This window comes from Phoxinus phoxinus, assembly GCF_949152265.1.
Source record: "Phoxinus phoxinus genome assembly, chromosome: 24".
Classification (NCBI taxonomy): Eukaryota; Metazoa; Chordata; class Actinopteri; order Cypriniformes; family Leuciscidae; genus Phoxinus; species Phoxinus phoxinus.
This window is the reverse complement of record NC_136899.1, coordinates 12,263,856-12,281,270: the sequence shown is the minus strand read 5'-3', so window position 1 is coordinate 12,281,270 and position 17,415 is coordinate 12,263,856. Positions and strand designations below refer to the sequence as shown.

General features: G+C 35.6%; 1 protein-coding gene across 14 annotated transcripts in view; it reads right to left on the bottom strand.

The window, feature by feature from the left end:
- Positions 1–4,679: 4,679 nt before the first annotated feature.
- The window catches only part of relch (RAB11 binding and LisH domain, coiled-coil and HEAT repeat containing), a 46,411-nt gene continuing 33,675 nt past the window's right edge, over positions 4,680–17,415 (bottom strand). For 7 of the 14 annotated variants that reach the window (XM_079602415.1, XM_079602418.1, XM_079602423.1 and 4 more), the window contains 10 exons: positions 17,218–17,297; positions 17,033–17,139; positions 15,497–15,596; positions 14,676–14,758; positions 12,518–12,581; positions 11,762–11,900; positions 11,425–11,541; positions 8,247–8,335; positions 7,888–7,958; positions 4,680–5,290 (listed from right to left, as the gene is read on the bottom strand). In XM_079602415.1, coding sequence (XP_079458541.1) covers positions 5,170–5,290; positions 7,888–7,958; positions 8,247–8,335; positions 11,425–11,541; positions 11,762–11,900; positions 12,518–12,581; positions 14,676–14,758; positions 15,497–15,596; positions 17,033–17,139; positions 17,218–17,297 — 971 coding nt within the window. In that variant the 3' untranslated portion in view covers positions 4,680–5,169. Of the gene's footprint in view, positions 5,291–7,887; positions 7,959–8,246; positions 8,336–10,792; positions 10,971–11,274; positions 11,542–11,761; positions 11,901–12,517; positions 12,582–12,890; positions 12,974–14,675; positions 14,759–15,496; positions 15,597–17,032; positions 17,140–17,217; positions 17,298–17,415 lie in introns of those variants that run through there. The other 7 variants (XM_079602417.1, XM_079602419.1, XM_079602421.1 and 4 more) reach the window with 4 other exon arrangements.

The following is a 17,415-nucleotide window of genomic DNA, read 5'->3' as shown; positions in this document are numbered from 1 at the left end:
TGTTTAAGGCAGCAGGTAAACAGATAAAAAAATGACTCATCCCGCACTACACAGATTTTCATCCAATCAAATGTTAGGTTGGCAGAACTGAAATGATGCGCAGGAGTGTGATAATTTTACAATGTTTCAAACAAGGCTTATCCAGTCAGATTTTATAACCGTTTTATTAAAAAGTTGGTGTAAGTAAATACATATTTAATTGGACCTATATTTTTAACACAAGTAGCATTTTTTAGGCTACTTGAATGTGCAAGGAGTTATTTGAGTTGTACAAACCGTTCTATATGCTCATTGATACTGCAAATTGCAAACTGGTTTTTATCTTTATTATTTATTGTCATTTATTATACACTTGTTTGTAGCACAAGCAGTTTGCCATTTACTGTGTTTAAGGGAAACTCCATATTTTGTGCATTCAATATTTTGCAGGCACCTATTTTCCATTAATTTTAGTAAATAAACCTTAATTTCCCATACTTGCTAATATTCAAGAGTAACCTAAATCCTGTTTCTGACAGCCGTGTAGAACATGTAACTGATAAGGAAACTGTGCACTTTTTCTCCAGATTGGTTTTGTGGTCCTGGACCAGAGAGTTCTACAATTCTCAGAGGAATAATATAGCTAAATTACAAATGTTTCAGATTAAATTTATGGTCCACAAGTGTGTGGTCTCTCTGAGCAGAAGGTCACATATTTAATGCTAAACTGTGAGTTGTTTGCCTGTAATTCTTATCTTGCTTAACTGTCAACAACTCACGATTGCTCACTTGGCATCTGTCTTAGAGGGTAAATGGGGCAGACGTAGCAGTGCTTTCGGGACATAGGTGGGGTGTTTGAAACATTGCCAGAAGTTTCGCTAATTCACCATCCTCTCGCTTTCAAGCACAAAGCTGCCGTGTCTGTTCCTTTAAGCCCTCGCTGCCTGCTTTGAATAACAGTCATCGGTAAGGCTCAAGGGCATGTTTCGCCATCCATGCGCTCTCCTCCATGCAGCTACCGCAGCACCCTGCATGCAAATTTGGTGTCCTCAATTCCTGGAGACTTTTCAAAGCTGCTGTCAGGCAGTTGTAGAGATGTCATAATAGACCGATTGTTCCCTAGCATGAAAACAACAACACCCAACCAACCTGATGTGAACATGTTATGATTTTTTAATTCAAATTCATTTTGATGTTTTTTTAGGGGGCATAGTCAAGAAAAGTCAGGGTGATGCATGGTATCCTGATATTATAACGAAGAAAAAAAAACTATATTTTAGAGGGGTGGTAAATGCCCTTTTCACAAGATGAAAAATACATCTCTGATGTCCCCAGAGTGTGTGTGTGAAGTTTTAGCACAAAATACCCCACAGATATTTTTATATAGCATGTTAAAGTTGTCTCTTTTTGAGGGTTTGCAAAAACGCATCGTTTTGTGCCTGGGCCTTTAAATGCAAATGAGCTGCTACAGAGGGCGGGGTTTCAAGAGCTCGTGTGCATTAGCACCTCATGCAGACACATTAAAGTCCGCATGAACCGGAAGTTGCAAACGACTTTTGCGATATTCTGTCATGGTAATCTATAAATCGCTCGTATAGGAACTGTTGAGATGCACACAGAGTGACTTTCTATTGCATGTGAAAAGATGGATGCTAAAGTTTGAGCTGACTCACAAATGTACTCTTATACAACAACTTTTCCTCTTCTCAACATGGACTGCGTGTTCCCCGGGGCGGGGTTTATGTAAATATTAGGGTTAATGATGTGACTAACCCGGGAGGAATGTCCTGTAGTCCCTACCAGCCGTTTGTTGTAGTCCTTTTCTTTAAAAGCAAATATCTTCCTTTGCTTTGAACTTTGAGCATTGTAACTTTGCAGATGTTGTTTATGCTCAAACAGCAACATTTCTCACTAACTAAAGTTAGAAAAGTGAAATCATACTCAACCACCCCTTTAAGGAATTAAATGCTTTGAAAGAAAACCATAAAAAGTTCGGTAGTTTGGTATAATTTTTCATCATTTGTAAAAAAGGAATCAAAGTTGTGTGGTGCAACCAGTATAAATGCATAGAACAGGAAATGACATCGCTGAGATTTCCACAACATATGAACAAACGTCATATTTTGGTTAATCATAATTATGACAAACTCACAATTATTACATAAAATGTCAAACCTATGATATAGTCATAATTATGAGATAAGTCAAAATTAACAAATGGAAAAGTTAAGTCATAATTGATGTACCAAGTCAAAATGATGAGAAAAAATTAGATGACAAAACTAGAAAGTATAAGATACTCATTTATAAATTAGTTGAAATTATGAGATGTCTAAATAAAATGCTACTCAGAATTATGAAAAATGTCAATTATGACATTGAAATGTATCTGATAAAACAACTTTGTCATAATTATGTCTTCTCATTTGGACTTTTCGGATTAATTTCAATTTACACATGTAATATGGACTTCATATAATTGTACTTTCATCAATTGGTATTTTCTCATTATGCAAATGTTATGAAACTGCTTCGAGATACGAAAGTTAAGGATCCAAAAGCAGTATTTATTAAAAGGGTAATCCATATTCAAGCAAAGGTCATACACAAATAAACAATCCAAACAAGGACTGAGATAAGGGCTGATGTAAACTGGGAAATCCAAAAGGCCAGGCAGAGAATAAAAAACAAAACAAGACATGGGAAAACCAGAAAACAAGGCTCAGTGACGCAGGACCAACAACAGACATGCAAGATCTACAGTGACTGATAGACCGGGCTTTATATGATGACCTAATAGGCCCTATGCACCGCTGCACTACTTCCTGAACTTGTGCAGGCTCCTTTGTTTCCTGTCTGCCAGGATTGGCCAAACTGATTAATCCAGGTGTGTCTGACCAACAACAATAATCAGCCATCTTGTGAGGAATCCACAAGACTGGGAGGCACAGAAAACACAGGGATAGCGACCATTAAAACTAGGCATGCTGGTGACTGTGATGGGCCAAGCTCTGTGGCCATCAACAGAGCTTCCATTGGTAATATCTAGGAAGTCCTGAATGTGGTCCTCGAGCGAGCGAGTTCCCTGAAGAAGGCGGACAAAACGTACTCCTGGATACAAAACTGAGAGATCTTCTGTTATGAAACTGCATCGAGACACAAAGGTAGAGGATCCAAAAGCAGTATTTATTAAAAGAGTAATCCACATCACATCCATGCAAAGGTCACACACAAATAAACAAATCAAAGATTGACTGAGATAAGGGCAAAGGGAAACTGGGAAATTCACAAGGCCAGGCTGAGAATTAAAAAAAAAAAAAACATGGGAAACCCAGAATACATGGATCAAAGATGCAGTACCAAAAGACATGCAAAATCTAGCAGTAACTGATACATTTATAAAGGGTGAGCTAATGAGAAACAGCTGAAAACAATAATGAAAGATGAGTCCAGGGGAAAGGATGATGGGAAATGAAGTCCGTGACGGAGTGCCCCCTGGTGGCTCTCAAGGGCACTCCAGCTGGTGATCGTGACAGTAAACTTCAGCATTGTCTTTTTTAATCTCAGAATCTTATAAATTCCATATTTTATGCTATAATTATGATTTACCAATGCTTGATTCTTTTCCTTATGTGGCATAAATGGGCTTCCATATATTTGCCATTGAGCCATGTCTGGTTAAACCAGATCCAGGACAGTCTGCAATATCTACCAGCAAATAATACAAAATTCATCCTCCCACCTGTAAAACGTATTTTTGATTCACTCTCAAATATGGATGTGTTTTTAAGTTTTAGGAGAGGAACCCAGGCTGAACTTGGCACTTTCCAAAACCCTTCGCTTTGTAGTTTGCCATCAAAGGGGTCGCATGTTGGCCAGAACTCAAAGCTTTTTAGTTCTCGTTTGCTGTCTTGTTATGCACTCAGTCAACAGCACAACAGGAATAAAAACACGGAGAGGCGGAATGTTCCCGTGGTTTTAGGCAGCCACTCTCTCCGGGTTTGGAAATGCTCCTGACGTCTGACTCACAATCCTCTTCAACTCTTGCCCTGCGCTCATGAGTAACTTATCCCTGCTGATGAAATTTCCATATACTACTGTACATCATGCGGTCACCTCGTGCTAACTAACATATTTTATGCAAATACCAACTTTGTTTTCTTTTTACTAGGAGTTGAAAGAAGAAAAGTTAGGCTTGGGATAAGGTTAAAGGTAAACACAAAAGTTAAAGATTAGAATTAATATGCAAATTTCGTTTTTCTTCAGTCAATAAATCATTCCAACACAAAGGTTTCTGTAGAATCGTAGCAGCATTTTCTCCCGCCAACTGCTGACCATGCGATCGAGAGGCCCTTGAACTTTGGAACCTTTATTCCAAATGTGGAGGAAAACAAGCCCAAGTCTTTGTAGTTTACGTTTTTTTTTTTGGTTTTCAAGGCCATGCGTTTATTGTAGTAACACCTGTCGAAGTTAAAAATATGCTGCACAATTCAGTTGCATTTGGGACATGCGGTGTATAAACTGATATGAACCTCTGAGTCAGATAACACGAGGAACAAACAATGTGCTACTGATTTACTATATCAGAAGTACTTAAGTGCAGATTTATTATGATTGTTGTCAAGCCAGATGTCTGAGAAAGCAAAGAATCATCTAAAAGACAATCTTAAAGAGTTCAAGAGACAACACAGAATCAGAAGTACATAAGTACACAAGTGGTCTTCGCTTTTTATTTATTTTATGACACGAATGTTCAAATATACATGATATTGGGTACTGTTCTCTCAATTCACTGTATTTTACAGTTATTTACTGTTGGAGCATATCCAAAATAAGAGAAACAAATCCCCGGACAATTTTACACACGTATAGAAAAATTTCTCCAGAGACACAGCAACACATAAAAGTCGAGACAAGGAAGGAATCATTGTTTTGATTTCTTAAAGTTCACATTGTCAAAAACAAAAAGTAGTGATGTAAATAAGCCTCTGAAATAAAATCGAAATAAAAAAAAATGGAAAACATTGAAACATGAGTGCAAATTTCTTTGGAGGCTGGAATAAATTTAAGACATAAATATGTTAAAAATATAGCCTATCAAATCAAAGACGAACAATAGAAAGGCAGACGATTGACTTCAAGTAGGAGATCCCAGAAAGTGGAGGATCATGGGAAACATCCAAGCAGCTCTCATTTCTTCCTCTGGAAAACATTAGCCAGCATGGCACCGGAGGTGGTCAGCTGACCCATCTTACTTAGAAACTTGGTCTTCGCATCTTCGCCCACCAGACTCGCTGCGATAGAGATGGACCTGAAAGGGGACAGCACAGCATTCGAGGGTTAGGTCATCCTACCGGGTGCTGAGAGGGACAAACTGGCAAGGATGAAACTCAGACGTACTGGCCACCCAGCATTTGAGTGTTACACTGTGTAACACAGTGTAATTCTATTTCTTTGACTTTGCGGCTGGATATATAAAACATATCAAGTATGACAATCTCTGGTACTGATTATGTGCTTTATTTAAGGTTAAAATAATTTATTGTGATTTTGAAAATCATTTCGTATGACCTTTATAGCCATACTAAAAGCGACAAGTGATAATTCACCTCAGATCTTGAAAATAAATAAAAGGAAACAAGACTGTTCAAACTGTGAACTCAATGTGACCAAACAAGTGTATTCTATGATGATGATTGTAATCAGTCACTCATATTATTTAAGGTATACTTCACCAATTTTTTTTAATTCTTTCATAAATGACTCACCCTCATGTCGTTCCAAACCCATAAGACTTTTGTTCATCTTTGTAACACAAAGTTCGGGGAAATCTTTCTGTCCCTCTGTAGACAGCTACGCAACTACCACTTTGACACTTCAAAAAGTTCATAAAGAAAACTAATCCATTTGAATTGGGCGGTTTAGTCTAAATTTTCTGAAGACACTCGATCGCTTTATAAGATGAACAGATTGCATTTAGGCTTTTCTTCACACTTTTATTCTGTCTATGGAGGGGCAGAAAGCTCTCAGATTTCATCAAAAAGATGAACGAAAGTCTTATGGGTTTAGAACGACGAGAGAGAGAGAGAGAGGGGGGGGGGGGTGATTAATGACAGAATTTGCATTTTTAGGACGGGTATACCGTGCAACACTAGTGTGGACAAGCACACATTGCTTGGAATCTTATCACGTCACGTCTGGTTCGGACACAGTGTTACGTGGAAATGTACAATAGACTTGGTAAGTCTATCGGTCATTCATTTTTGATTATTCAGCTCAAACGGTCTTAATTCTCTTAATTCTACTATTCATTTGCATCCTCACTCTCTGCGTGGCATTTGTCATATATTAAAATATGTCTGTAAAAACAAGAGATTTACCACACTTATTTATATTCTTCCTTATAAATATTTAATGCAAAACAGACTTGATTAAACACATAAGTTATTCATGTTTTTGAAAGAAAGCTCTTATATGTACACCAAAGCTGCATTTATTTGCTTAAAAATGCAGTAACTGTAATATTGTAAAATACTATTAATTCAAAACAACTATTTTCAGTTTTAAATGTAATTTATTCCTGTCATCAAAGCTGAATTTTCAGAATCATTACTCCAGTTTTCAGTGTCACATGATCCTTCAGAAATCATTCTAATATGCTGATTTGCTGCTCATGAAACATGTCTTATTATTATCAATGTTGAAAACAGTTTGTTGTGCTACTTGATATTTTTGTGCATTTGCTTTTCAGGATTATTTGATGAATTTCTTTTTATTTGTGATATATCCGTTACAACTTTAGGTCAATCAGGTGTGAATAAAAATGTTCAAGGTCATGCAATTGCAAGATGACACATACATATTGTTGATAAATAGAATATTTTAACACCATCTCGGTTTTATGATCATAAATACCCCCCAAAATTCTATAAATCAAACACTTTATGTACCAATAAGCATCACTGCTATATAACCAACATGTTTTGTTCTCTAAAACACACTAAATACATTTCTCTCACCCAACTAACTAAATATAAAAGATCCTGGATAACTCATGGCAGAACAACCTACACCATTTGTGAGAGAGATTCAACTGATGCATCATGACTTGTCGTGACAGTCGCAATGATAGACTTAAAGCTCAAACATTTATAAATATCTCACAGAGGCATGGAACAAAACCACTGGAAGCGTTGCTAAGACACCACTGTGGAATTAAGACGACAAGTGCTGTTTATGATCAAGCCACATCTTTAAGTTCAAGGTTTTAAAGACTGCCACACGTGTTTGCAAGCTTCATTTTGGAAACCCAGTTAGAAAGAGTCCAAAAATCTGACTGCACATACACGTCTTCACTACATCTAGAGTCATTCAACTCTTCAAACTAGCACACTTAAGCAAAGAAAAATCCATTCTCTGCATATCGTTTGACCTTTTATATAAGAAAAAAGCCCAAATTGCAGTGGCAAAATGAGATTAATAAGTGTATGAGTGAATTCAGATGCTTAAAGTGTAATATGAAGCGGCCTACGTACAGGCCTGCACGAACGGAGCGGGTTTGCAATAATCATGTGGCTAAGCCTGATGGGAACTATCCATGCAGCGGAGAGACTGAGTCAAACCCAAGCTGTTAAGGAAATTAGCATGCGAAAAGCCTTCCTGAGTACTAGAAGATTGAGGAGGTGTACTTGAGAAGAGTTGTGAAAAGAGTTTGTTTTTACTCTGCTACTGAATGAGCACTTGTTCGCTTGTTACATTTTGTGGCCAGGGATTATTTACACTGAAACAGAAGTAGACACTGTTTATTAGATTTTCAACCTAAAATGTAGTGATTTGAGGCTCCATTTACAGTAAATAAAACGACAAATCATGGTGAGACAACTATAAATAAATGAAGTGTCTTCTCACCCTTGTGCCTCTCCAATGCCTTTGTTCTCCACCTTTATTTCACACTCCTTTATCATGGAACTGAGAATAACCTGAAAGACAAACGGGAAAAGGAGGATGTATTCTTAGAGCACTGCTGGGAAGTCTGACATACACGCAGACACACACGCTCATCAGCTGGACATTACTAGGCAAAGGAAATTAAATAAATAGAAATTGGGTAATATGACATGCAGCGTAAAAAAAATAATGTTAAGAAGACAAGATTGGATCAGGCTAAGGAAAGCGACTCAATGTTATGGGTCTGCATTTAATTAGGAATTATAGTCGGCTACTGTAGTAATGTAATGTAGACATTTTTGAAATGTTTGATTTAATACCTCATGTTCAGGAGAGAGCTGCTCCATATCTGTCCTCAAACATCTCAGTCCGGGGAGGAAATGATTCACCATAAGTTCTTCAGAAATAACTGAAGCCCCAGAGTTAAGAAAACACACCTGTGAAACATACACGTCTTCCCCTTCCATGGTTCAGTCCGCATACTTGAAAACTCCTTAATATAACGTAATATAAGAAAAATTGGACATAAAAATAAAATAAATATTCATGACTAAATAAAACCAAAAATCGCAAAACTTCATTTCATTCTTTGATACACAACAGCACAAAAACACTAAAACTAAAAGAATGACAAAACTAAAATACTGAAAAACAAAACTACACTAAAACTAAGTCACAGTAAACAGTAAAAACTAAAACACTATTTTAAAACTACAATAAACCTGCAATTAAGGCTGTTATTCAATGAAAGTTTAATTAATAACAAGATATACAAATGTATTATTTTAAATACATGACAATTAAATCACATATAGCAATATTTGATGTGAAAAGATATTATATCCATAATGAAGAAAACATAATATTTTTCTACATTAGCAAATATGATTTTTTTTAACTAGAATAAACCTGCAATTAGTGATATTAATCTATTAAAAGGTAAATTAAATGATATACAAATTAATATATTAAATATATACAATTTTCACAGCAAATATATATAAATATTTCCTGTAAAAAATTAATTATATCCTTAATGGAGAAAAATATATATTTTGATTAAATTTAATAATAATAACAAAGTGTGTATGAATCTTCATTTTCAAGAGTAACAGGTAACTCGGTTGAATTGCTGTACTAAAACAACAAATGAACGAAACCATGAATTAAACAACAGTGTTAAAATATCAGTATCAGCTTAAAGCTTCATGATTGAATAAAGACCAAACCGAAACAATGACCACCACAAAACTTGATATAAACTGAACCGTGAGAAATCTGCACTGCTAAACCTCTAACAACTACCCATAATGACTTGCACTTTTACAGTGCGTACACACCAGTACACAGTCCACTGATTCATATTGATCATGTTGCAAAACCTCAAAACACAGACAGGACGAGGTTTTATAAAACTGCCTGGGGGGCAAGCCACTGCTACGGGGGGGTCTCGACCGTGGCACAGCGGACAAAAATAAAATGAAACTGAGAAAGACTGGGGGGGGGAAGACAAAGGAGCATCTGCGAAGGCATGTATGCTGGGAATCCTGACCAAAGGGCTGGGCTAGGCTCTCTTCGCTCAAACGAACAACATCACAGAACGTTTAACGACAAATTCTGCCATCCACCCTGCAATTTAGTGTACAAATATGGCTGAGGTTTTTTTTCTTTCTTTCCCTGCCAGCGGGATATGCAAACATTTTCACAACGTTGAAGCTCTCAGAAGAAAAGACGGGGGAAAAAAAGAGTGAGAATGCAAATCCAGCTATGTAGGAGACTCATGTCCAGCTTAAATAGTTGACCATTGCTTAAAAATGCAAAAAAAAGAAAAAGTGGCCACACAGATTGTGTGTTCAGTATCTGTTATTAAAAGGATAGTTCACTTTAAAATGACCAGACAGTTAACTGTTCCCATTGACTTCCATAGTAGGAAAAATATAATACTATGGAAGTCAATGGGACCAGTTAACTGTTTGGTTGCTGACATTCTTCAAAATATCTTCCTTTGTGTTCAGCAGAAGACAGAAAATCATACAGGTTTGAAACAACTTTCAAAGGTGAGTATATGATGATGACAATGTTCATTTTAAAGTGAACTATCCCTTTAAGTTGAAACTGGAGGTAAAACTGTGGTTATACTGTGCAAGCTGCCATATGCCACAAAATCAGTAGAGAATCCAGTGAAAAATGGCTTCTGAGGTGTACAGTCCAATTCCGCTGTCTCTCTGTTTTCAATTTGTAATCAAAATGGTCCCAAAATTTTGGAAATGCAAACCGCTAGGCATTACCGAGGCGCACACAAAATAAGAAAAAGCTTGATTGATTTATTGAAAAAAAGAAGAAGCCTGAAATAGTCAGCCAAACAATTGCCCACAGACTTTCATGGACTGTCTAATGTATACAGTACTTTCCCCCAAAATAGCAAGGGTTTGGCAAAATGGCAAGCTACAATTTAATTGGATGGGTTTTACTCAAATATCAGGTTTTTAAATTGCTGTATGAGGATAAATGATTGTTTACAAGACACTAAATAACTATAATAAGTGTTTTTGAGGAATAACCAGACACTGGATTTAATACCGTACATCTCCACAAAGAAGCATCTCTTACCACATTAGCTACAGTATGTTTCCATTCAAAGTTGCAAATTAAATGTGCGCAAAATTGGAATATCGCATAAAACATTTGCGAATAAAGCAGAGTTTCTATTCCAAGTGTTTAAGAGAACAAAACCGTCACTTTCTTGAAAATAGGCGCACAAACTGGCAATTATAATGGAAGTTTCTGCAATCGAGGAAGCCACTGTGGCTATTTTTTGTTCATCATAAATTCCTTGAGTGAAATGCAATAAATGCTTTTATGTTACCTTGCGTTTGGATGTCTAGTTTTTGGGAACGCAATCATGATAGACACTTCTGGGAGGCAATTACACCCAACCACTTTGATTGAAGACTGGCTCAGGCATTTCAGAATAACTAAAACAACATTTGATATGCTAATGCTGTGTTGGTCCGCTGGTTAGTCCAGTTATCCAATCAGATCCTCTGTTGAAGCAAAGTCACGTTAGGTTTTTTTTTGTTGCGGATCGAGGTCCATTGTAGTTTATGCACGAGTCTTTTTATCAGATAAAAAACAACAACTATCTGCCTCAATTGAGCATACAGTTTTTTTAATGCTCATTTTTAGAATTTAAGCACATGTTGATGTTTCCATCCAGCGTTTTTTTTACACTATAACATTTTTAATAAACAAACAAACAAAAAAAGCATATAAAGATCTGACGTTTTGATTTTGTGTGAAAAAAATGTATGATTGTGTCAGCACAGCACTTTTTGAGACAAGAATTACCTGCAAAGTGGACCAGACTTCATGCTACCAGTCAACACCATGCTATGTGAGACAAACTGAAAGGTTATTTGCAGTCAAAAGTAGTTCTCAACAGACAGAACAGAGTGTAACTTCGAAATGAACTCTCCTTAATGTGAGTATAAAGGATACAACAGCAGGATAAGGCGCTGTACGCCTCAAACAGTTGAGTGGCAATGTCAATTCTTTTACTCTCCACCGTCTGTTGGTTGTTGCACAGAGCCAGTTTGTGCAAATGAGGAAGAACAACTGTGGGGGGGAAAAAACAGGCAGAGGACAGAGCATGAAAAAACAAAACACCACAAAATACTTCTGCCAAACTAATGTGTGCACACGGTTACAGAAGCATGACAGTACTGTTTTCATCACATTACAACAAGCCATTGTGTTTTTCTCTGTGCAAATAGTCAAAAAAACTTGCATAAGCATGCAACTCTTTCTTTAGTGAATATATAGAGAAGACTCTCACATTCATCTCTGAAGCGCGGCTCTGCGTTGGGTCCTACTCTTCCAAATGTTTTGATAATCTCCATGTGCAAAGAATGCTGGTCCTGATACTGGGGGTCTTCCAGAAAAGAGGCCAGCTGCATTTTCACTCTCTCTAGCAGCTAATGAACCCACACACACACATTACACACAAAAACATTAAATACATCTCTATAGCTTCTCTGCACAGTTTGTAAACTTGTGACAATTCATATTTATTGGATCATTTTATGTATTTGCTGTAAATAAGAGCTTCTCCATTTACTTTGTAAGCCGCAGTGCTAATTAATATTTACATAATTTTTTTAAACCTTCATACAAATAAATGAAAAATATAAAGTAAATATTAATTAGCACTATATATATATATATATACACATAAATTTTTTTTTATTTTAACACTTAAAAATATTAACACTTACTTTTAACATAGTAACACGTTATAAGGTCCCATTAATTAACATTATCAATGAAAAGCTGTATTTTTATTAACTAATGTTAATTACAACATTTACTAATAATACATTATTAAAATCTAACAACTAAGATGTCTTAGAAGTATTTTTCATTGTTAGTTCACATTAACTAATGTTGACAAATGGACACTTATTGTAAAGTTTTACCCATAAAATATAATATAGCAATAACCAATTATATCTATTTTTCGATTATATAGCGACTAAAATATTTTAAAAGTGACAAATATATGTGCAGTGTCTGTAATAAGGAAGACTTGTACCTCTTTTTGAGTTACAGTTTCCATAATTGTTCCGAAGGCAGGTATTGTTGATATCCTCACTGAGCTGAAAATAGAAAATCCGTCACTATACATCCAAAAGAAACCATTCATTTCCCCACATAAATGATAAAAGATGCATGAATGGAACAGAACCATGAGATGCCAATCACTTGATGGAATATGTGGTAAGCAAGATGATTAATGTCACATGATCATTCCCATGTCAGTATGAAAACCAAAACAGAAACAAACAGACAACAAATATCCAAACCCACTGAAACCCCCCAGAAAATAAAATATAAAATAAAAGATATCCAACTAAGAGATGCGGAGAGGAGGTTTTTAAAATGTCTCATAGCTAGGGTTAACTCACAATTCAGGACCACTGCACAAGGTAATAAGGGCCGGAGCTACTCGCTTGTCAATTAAGGCTTCGCTCATGCCTCGAAGAATCAGCTGCAAACCGGTCAGATGCAAAAGAGAGACGGGGGGGTCAAACACAAATGGCCAAGAACCTAGCAGGGAGGGTGGTGGTAGAGAATACTGTAGTACTAGGGGCCTTGGGAGAAAGTGACTGGCAGCCAAACATGCCACAGGCTACATGGATGGACAGATGGGTTGACTGAAAGAATGAATGGATTGCGGAAAGCAGGCAGCTTCTCCAAGCGTGCAGTGGTTAGTGAAGCCTGAATGAAAGATGTTAGTACATAAACAAAATAAGCGTCTCTCCAGCCTTGGTTTCATCAGGAGAGCCAGATATACACCTTCACACTGACATGATGATCAGCATCAACTACAAATGGTGCACAAACAAGGAATACTTATATTAGCTGAAATTAATAACGGTTGATTTCAAGAACAAACATGCATGTCTGTGCAATATTTCTACCTCAAAATAAAGAATAGAATTTAAAAAATAAAAATAATTAAAAATAAGTTACTTGTTTATTTTTTCAAGTGTATTTATTTGCATTATGACATTATTTTCATAGCAATTACGCATATTTATCCTTCTGTTGATTAGTAGCCTATTATAATGCAAATAAATTATTATTATGAGAAAAAAATACTAGTTCTGTCAAATCGATTAATCACATCTAAAAGTTTGTTTATATACGTGTGAATATATATTAATGCATACATATTGGTGTGTCTGTGTATACACTGTATATCACACACACACACACACACACACACACACACACACTTATGGACATATACACAGACACATACATATATTATATATATATATAAATTAATAATATATACACGCATACATATATTATGTAAACAAACTTTTGTTAGATGCGATTAATAAATTTGACAGCACTAAAAAAAATACACAGACAAATCATTTAATTCGTATAATTTTTAATTTCATGAATAAATATGTATGTCTGGGCCATATTCCAACCTTAGAATAAAATAATTTAAAAAAAGTAGGGCTGTCAAAAGATTAATCGTGATTAATCGCATCCAAAATAAAAGTTTGTGTTTACATAATATATGTATGTATACTGTGTATATATTTAATAATATATATTTAAGAAAAATTGGTTATATTTATATATAATATAAATTATATAAATGTATATACAGTATATAAATACAAATATTTCTTAAATATACACATGAATGTGTGTGTATTTATACATAATAATTATACACAGTACACACACATATATTATGCAAACACAAACTTTTATTTTGGATGTGATTAATCGCGATTAATCTTTTGACAGCCCTAAAAAAAAGATAATAATAAAATAAATAAATTTTATTTTCTATAAAGAATGAAATGTTTTTATTTATTTTTTATATATACTGCAGTTTGTTTTTATTAATGTCATTATAATGAGAAGGAGATTACTGTACTACGAATTTGTAAGGGAAAATGTGGTTCATTGTGATGGAATTTTAGTGTGAAATATGACCCGTACATTTCATTAAATAATAATAAACCATTTCTATGTGCTATCATCCTGACTTTCATTTATATGAACCTTTATTAAATTATTTGAAACCCATAAATCTTGGCTCCGCCCATCTCGAGGCACAGGTAGGCGGTACTCAACAGGAGAGAGGCTAACAGCGGTGTGGTCTCCTGAGAGAACCAAGGCGGAGGGAGGTGCATGGATGAAGGAGGCAGGAGACTTACATTTCAGGATCACTGGAGAGAGTGATAAGTGCTGGAACAACTCTCTGAGCTACTAGAGTTTCATTCACCCCCTTCACCAACAGCTGATTGGTCAGAGCAGGGGTGATGTCACACAGGATGCATGGAAAGAGCGAGCACAGTGTCATGGAACACCGCAGAGAGAAAGAGAGAGAAACAAAAGAACACAAAAGAAACAACGGTAACAAACTAAAAAAAAACCAGCGCAGACATACAACGAAAAACATGACAGAAGCCCAAAGAGGCGCTACACAGATGAATTAAATAAAAATAAGGACTAAAAAGGCCAGGCAAATTTAACTAAAGCTACGACCACAGATGAGGAGAAGGGGGTTTCTCAGATGGAAGAGTTTATTAACACTCCTCGAACCTTCATTACGGACTTACACGGGGCGTGTGTGTGTGTGGGGGGGGAAGGGGGGGGATGAAATGTGGGTGTTTGTTACATAATTTTTGTATGGCAATAGCAAGCGTGCTGTGGTGCAAAAGACATACGGATGCTTTAAAGCGGCAACAACTTCAAAAACACATCCAGTGATTTGACAGATAACAGGGATGACAAGGCACAAGGGGGCCCTAGAGGGAGTGTGGAGAGCTCTGCAAGTACATATATACCACCTCACACCAACCATCAACATTTGAAATACATGACATTACAGCTAATCTGAATAAAAACAAAGCGTTAGGTGATAAAAATAAATAATTTGACTGGCCTTGAGGAAGGTAAATGTCTTTAAATATAAAAACATTATTTACTGTATGGCTAAATAAACATTATGAATTGAATTGGAGGAAGGGCTTACCTCGAACATGCGTGCAGCTGTGCAGCGTACCAGTGCAGATGTATGGACCACTCCATACCAAAGCACCGTCAGAAGAAGCTCATGATACGCTGGGTTTGCCCTGGAGACAAGTAACTGTTTCAGTAGACGATCTCTAAATGACAGTTGATGATCCTACAAAACCTGATCTTCAAGACAGTTAGTCTGGTGCATTAGATCATCTAGTGACAGTGGAAAGGATATGGGAGTGAAACACATTGGGACATGTTTTTTTTTGTGTGCAATACTGCTAAAACTATTATTGTCGGTTTATAAGGGCTCAACTTCAAGGATGGCCCACTTACCTGGAGCCAGTGTGTGAGTGTTTCAGGCAAGAAAGTCTTTATGCCTGGCAAATGTAAACATTTAATTTTATATAACATTTTAAACTGCTTGTCAACCCTTTAAACGTCAAAAATATTAAGTTTATATTAACTTAAATATTTAAAATGATCTAACTAGTTAATAAAGATGAAGCTGTGTCGAAATTGCAAGAATGACTTGTGCTTAGTAGGGGAAAAAAAATTGCAAACCAATTAGTAATGTTTGGCAATGTAAGCATTTGCATAATTATAATAACTGTACAATGTCCTGCTATTATTGCAATTTTTAAATGTGAAATAATAAAATACAATTATACACATAAAAATAATAAAAAGAGTCTAATAAATTATATATATATATTTTTAAACTATTTAAAACTATGAAACCATAGTATAATTATTCATGCAAATGTGTAAAAATAATATATAAATAAATATTAAAACAATTAAAATAATGTTAAAACTATGAAATCATAAATAAAATAATATTAAATAATAATAATAATACAAACAGTAATGTTTGACTATGTATACCATCATTTTCCAGTAAAAGCTCTTGGGAATTTCTTGTATAATTAATTATAATGACCTGTGAAAAAGTAAAATACAATTATACATCTAAACATACTTTTAAAATGTATATAAAAATTGTGTAATAAATTATATATTTTAAAAATAATTTTAAAAATATTTACTATAATTAAAACCATAAACTATAATGCAAATGTGTAAAAATAATACATAAATAAATATTAAAACAATTAAAATAATGTTAAAACTAGGAAATTATAATATAGAAATATTAAGCTTTAAATTTAAATGAATAAATAAATCTTGCCCTGTGAAGAAGCTTGGCGCACAAATACTAAGTCTAATATGAATGACTTTTTGGAGCTTCACAGGCCCTGCTTACAGTTAAACAGCACTTTTTGTGTTCCATGGAAGAAATAAAATCATATGGGTTTGGAATAGCATGAGGGTGAGTAAATGCTGACAATTATAACATTTGTGTGAGCTACTCCTTTCAAATGGATGTATTAATATAGTTTTCCTGTGCAGAAACTGACAGGTTCTTTCAATAGTGGGGTCGTGTGAGCAAGTCAGTTTACATCATCTTAAAGGAATTAAAGCTTCAGATGAGCTCATGCAGAAAGACATCTTGGCTGTGGAGTTAACATTGCTGACGGACACTCACCCCAGCTCAACAAATGAAGCCTTTAGACTGTCAAGAGGAGCATGGGAGAGAGATAGGGTGGTCATGACATCCTCAAGAAAGCCCACCAAGAGTTTACGATCCTCCTCCTGAAACAAGTGACTTCATCAGAGAAAGGCTTTACTGAAATATGACATCCTATATCATGCGTACAGTGACACTCCTACCTGATTGTAGCACGTCAGGACTCCGGTTGCATAGATCGGCACCGTAGCCTTGGTAAGGATGCCATTTCCTGTGGTGGCGTCTGCAGGAGACAACCTTTGTTACAATCACTTATATAACAGAACACTCAGTTCTATATTCAGTTAGACTGGACATAAGAGTTAATTGAATTCATCTGGTAATAATTCAGAAAGACTCAA